This window comes from Solanum tuberosum, unplaced genomic scaffold (assembly GCF_000226075.1).
Source record: "Solanum tuberosum cultivar DM 1-3 516 R44 unplaced genomic scaffold, SolTub_3.0 scf00596, whole genome shotgun sequence".
NCBI classification, from domain to species: Eukaryota; Viridiplantae; Streptophyta; class Magnoliopsida; order Solanales; family Solanaceae; genus Solanum; species Solanum tuberosum.
Window position 1 is genome coordinate 172,985 of NW_006239557.1, and position 5,090 is coordinate 178,074.

Genomic DNA, 5,090 nt, shown 5'->3' on the forward strand with positions numbered 1-5,090 from the left:
TTCAAGGTTTTCCATCGAGATTTAATGATAAAAGGTGAAGTAGGTGATAGAAATAAAGAGTGAAGAGGAAGAAGGAAAAGAAAATTATATATATAAAAGATGCTCCTCTGGCTAAGAATGAGTCCAGCACATACAATGTGTCAAGTCAGTAAGAATTGTCAAATTGACATAGTCGAACCTGATTATGGTGTTTAAAATATACAAAGTCTCTTGAAATGTTTAAAAGTGAAAGTTGATGTCACTTTTAAGGAATTGCCTATGGGTTATCATAGATTTGAAATAACTTATCTCATCATTGTAGTACAAATGATAGGATAAATATTCTCTTTTGTTTCCCATCCGTTGTCCAGTATCAATATTGGAACCTAATTAAATTCAGATTCGTACGGAAAGTCCCACATCGGAGGGTAAAATGTTTCTTAACAAAGACGACTGTCACACCACTTTTCCGACCAGCGGAAGGGTTTTTCCAATTTAAGTGACGATATTGATTTTGAGATTATTTTACTTTTCAGAGGCGTTTTCAGAGTCGCCACTTGGAATTGAGTTATGGTGTTCCAAGTCACCTTTTCGTTTAATCCCTAATCAAAATGAAATGACTTTTTAATATGGTCTGCGAACTAGAAATCCGGGTAAGGAATTATGTTGACCGAGGGGAAGGTATTAGGCATCCCTCGAGTCCCGTGGTTCTAGCACGGTCACTTTTATTGACTTATACTTAAATTATGATTATCTTTTGGATATATGTTTATAGGCCACAGTTTCACTCGCAATTTTTATTGTTGAAGTTTTATTTGGTCTCAATCTAGATGCGTAACCGCATTCTTGGTCTTGAAATTTAGAGACATAACTGTCTTCTTTTATCACACTTAATAATCTTATCCCTTTTTTTTTTTAATAAGTCTCTACTTTAAATCAATGAAAGTTAATTATATTATTGGACAAGGTGCGTCACTGCATCCTTGAGTTTATTTTAATGTTTCAAAAAAAGATGTGTAACCACATTCTTAATTGAAACAAATATTTTTTAATGTGCCTAAATGTTTGTTTTAACATTAAAAGAAAATATTTATTTCTTATAAAGAAAAAGAAAATAAAGTAAAATACTAAACTTCTAGAATAAAATTTTGGATCATTTCCATATCTTTTTTTTTTTTTATTCTTAAAGTTGATGTCAAAACTAAGCATACACATTTTCATACAACAAAATTATACCAAATTGTTAAATATAAATCTCATTTCTTGATTGATAAAATAAAATAACAATAACTTTTTTACTTATTTTTAGCCTAACAATTCATACTTTATCAATATTATCTAAATGAAGACAAGAACAATGCCATGACCTTTCATTTTTAAGAGGTCACAGACTTAACAAATAAAAATAAATAAAGAGAAAATAATCATCGATTAAAGCTACATTCATTCATTAAACAAAAATATAACACTTGATTCATTCTTCATTTCAATCAAATTATGAATAAAATAAAAAATAAAAGAAAACTTATCATATAGTTACATCAAATTCCATAAATAAAATTAAAAGATTTAAGGTAAAGTTATACCTCAAATGAAGAAAATAAGTACCGCAAAATCTTGATCGAAGCTCGATTAAAACACTCACGAATCTTTTGTAGATTGTATGTAATGATATTTGTGTTGCATTTATATGAAAGTAGTAATGAAGACGGAAGAAAAATATAAATGTGTTGGTGAATTATGGAAAGAAAAATAATATAAAAATAGAGTGACTTTTTTTCTCTTCTTTTTTGTCTGTTTTGTGTGTGTGTTACTTTTCTTTGCTGATTTCTTTTTTCTGTGTCATGTTTGTGTTGTGTGTGTATAATATAGTAGTATGTAGTAGAGTGTGGGTAGTGGAGGTGGTGATGTGTGTCTGTGTCTGTGTTGTGCAGGTGGTGTGAGGGGGGGGAGTGGGGGTTAAGGTGAGTGAAGTGGGTAGAGGTTTAGGGGCATAATGGGTAGTTTAGGTTATTTTTTATTTTTTAAAATTAAATATATATAAAAAATTAAATTAATTAGTTTGAACTAAAAAGTTAAATAGCCAATCTAAAAATATAATTAAGAAATATTGGCTTATTTAGTAAAATCTAAATTAAAAGAATATATTTTTTGTAAGTTTTCATTATTTTTTTAAACAAGTGAAAATAAAACTTACCTTAAAAAGTGATTCTATTTTTGTTGTTTTCAATTCTTTCAAAATAAACTTAATAAGATAAGATAAAAGTCAAAATATTTAATCTAGATTTATAAAATATTTAAGCTCTAAAAATGGTGTTAAATTTAAGTTCGGTCAAAAATTATGTGTCTACAACAACTCCATACCTAGAGAAGATAAATAATCTCAAGATCACTAAATTAATATCCCTAACCAAATACAAGATAAAATAATCTTACATTTTGTCCCAAAATTATTACTCTCTATCCCAATTTATGTAACACATTTTGAATATCGAGATACAAACAAGTCTATCTTTGACCATAAAAAATTCATATATCTTTCAAATATTTTGAATTATCAATACAAATATATAAATTTCATGAGCAAATTTTCGATCAAACTTAAACTGTTTGACTTTCAGAAGACGAAATATATCACATAAATTAAGATATAATAAGTGTCTCTTATCCATCATATCAAACGACCCAGAATATAAAAATTGGAAAACGTAGAAAGTAAATGAATTAGTATCCCCAAAAAGGTTAATAGTAGTCCAGTCTTTCAAAAGATCAGTGATCACATGATGTACTACCAAACCTACATACACAGTGGAATATATCTACTGCTCCATAAGAAATCATTTCATCATTTCTCTAAGGTATGAAGTATTATTATTTTTCTTTCTCCATCTCCATATATTGTTGGAGTTGGAAATTAAACCAATTATTATAATGTCTGGCGTATGGATATTTGACAAGAAAGGTGTTGCCCATTTGATCAAAAATCCTACTCGTGAGTCCTTCGAGCTAAAACAACCAACATATCCAGGTATATAACTCGATATAAGTTTAACTTGTTAGATTCAGTAATTAATACTACACACTCTCTTTTGAGGATATGGAGACTGCGCGATATATTATGTGTGTTTTATGTTTTTATATATTTGTTAGGGGTTAAGGGTTCTCTCAGGGAGATTAGATCGTCACGTACTGATTGCAGTGACAGAGTTAGATTTTTCACTAAGAAGATTCAAAATTAAAAAAAAAGAAGTAAATATAGAAAAAATCAAGATGATTCAATATATATATATATCAGAAAATAGTTGTAATCTCACGTATATAGTGAAATTTCTTACTAAGGAGGTTTGAATATCGTAACCTAGCTTGCACCCATAATTGCAATCTGTAATTTTGGATCGTGACATATTTGATATTAGAACACAATTTGTTGGTTTCAACAAGGATTTGACAACATAGGCATTAATTCAAGGCAAAATGCTTAATTCCTTGGTCATGTCATAGGTTACATTTATATGTTTTTCCTTCATGACATTTTGTACACGATTCTAAATTCTGTATTCGTCTTTGCAGGCACAGGTACAGTCACTGCACCCGGGGCACGCCCTCGGGTGTTGGTGTACCTACCAGAGAATGAGATGATAAGTTCCTATGAAGAACTAGAGAAGAGACTCATTGAACTCGGGTGGACCCGATTCAACAACCCGATGAAGTCGGATCTTCTGCAGTTCCATAAATCAGATGATTCTGCACATCTCATTTCACTTCCAAAGAGCTTTACAAACTTCAAATCACACCAGATGTATGACATTGTTGTCAAGAATCCATCGATTTTTGAAGTCCGTGATGTTAAAGTGTGTGATCATCTCATTTGAAACTTAAATTATTAGAGAAACATACTTAATTATGTTATTTCTCCCCTTTCATATCTGGATTTGATTCTTTTTCATTAGCCAAATATGTGGATTTAATATTTTTTTGCTCTTTGGTTGGTGGAGAGATTTTGAACTTAGCTAGTATATCACTTTGCTTGTTCTGATAACATATTGAATTGTATATATAATCATTTCATCTAAAAATTTAAGCTATTAAAATATCACACTTTTAATTATTTAACTAATTATATATTTATATTATGTCTTAGCACACACTCTTGCATATGTGGACTTGATACTTTTTCATGGTAAAAAATGTCAAATATATTTTTGCCTTTTGGGTAGTGCCGTGGTAGTGAAATTTGAACTGGATCTCTTACTTGCTAGATTTGATAACAAGTTGGAAATGTGTGATTATCTTATTAAAAAATGTAAGTTTTTATCGAGAGCATACTTTTAATTAATTGATTCTTTTTCATTGACAAACATGTATGAACCAATTTTTTGCTATTAGGGTGATAGAGAAATTTGAACCCAAAATCTCTTATGTATTTTGATAGTACATATTGAAAAGTATGCGATCATTTCATTTGAAAATATAATTTATTAAAAACTAATACACTTTTATTTACTTAATTACAATGCGACTTTGCTCGATTTGATAACAAATTGAAATGTGTGATCATCTTACTTTAAAAAATGTAAGTTGTTACAGAGCATACTTTTAATTAATTGATTCTTTTTCATTCGCAAATATGTGTGAACCATTTTTTTGCTATTAGGGTGGCTGAGAGATTTGAACCCAAAATCTAATTGAAAAGTATGCAATCATTTCATTTAAATTATTAAAAAATAATATTTTTATTTACTTAATCATAATGTGACTCTCTGTTTGGCTTAGCTGTTACCAGCATCAACCATAATAAGAATTTATTTGGATTGGTTTTTAGCTTTTGACTTATAAAATAATTTTTGACTTATTTTTGTCATTTTAGCTTAAAGTTGAGTGCTTATAAGCACTTTTTAACTACTCAAACATTCCAAAAATGCTTTAAAATTAATTTAACTTAAGATCACTTAAAACAAGTCAATTCAAACAAACTCTAAATAGCTAATTGGATCCAAGTACATGGAATACAGATCATCACCTTGTACATGTGTAACATGCAGGTTTTGACCTAATTAGAAGGTTTTTGAAATTAACCTAGCTAGAGCTATCTATTTCTTTTATTATCAATT

General features: G+C 29.1%; 1 protein-coding gene across 1 annotated transcript; it reads left to right on the forward strand.

Annotated features, from left to right (window-relative positions):
- Positions 1–2,787: 2,787 nt before the first annotated feature.
- On the forward strand, positions 2,788–3,935 carry LOC102605291 (flowering-promoting factor 1-like). Its single transcript, XM_006366429.2, has 2 exons — positions 2,788–3,007; positions 3,550–3,935. Exons 1-2 carry the CDS (start codon positions 2,911–2,913, stop codon positions 3,849–3,851), a joined length of 399 nt encoding a protein of 132 aa, XP_006366491.1. The 5' UTR covers positions 2,788–2,910; the 3' UTR covers positions 3,852–3,935.
- The last annotated feature ends 1,155 nt before the right edge of the window (positions 3,936–5,090 follow it).

Bases quoted from the DNA above. Each gene is read 5' to 3' on its own strand.
- LOC102605291 (XM_006366429.2), top strand. From the start codon at position 2,911: ATGTCTGGCGTATGGATATTTGACAAGAAAGGTGTTGCCCATTTGATC. The intron at 3,008-3,549 runs GTATATAACTCG...TCGTCTTTGCAG, and splicing joins AAAACAACCAACATATCCAG to GCACAGGTACAGTCACTGCA.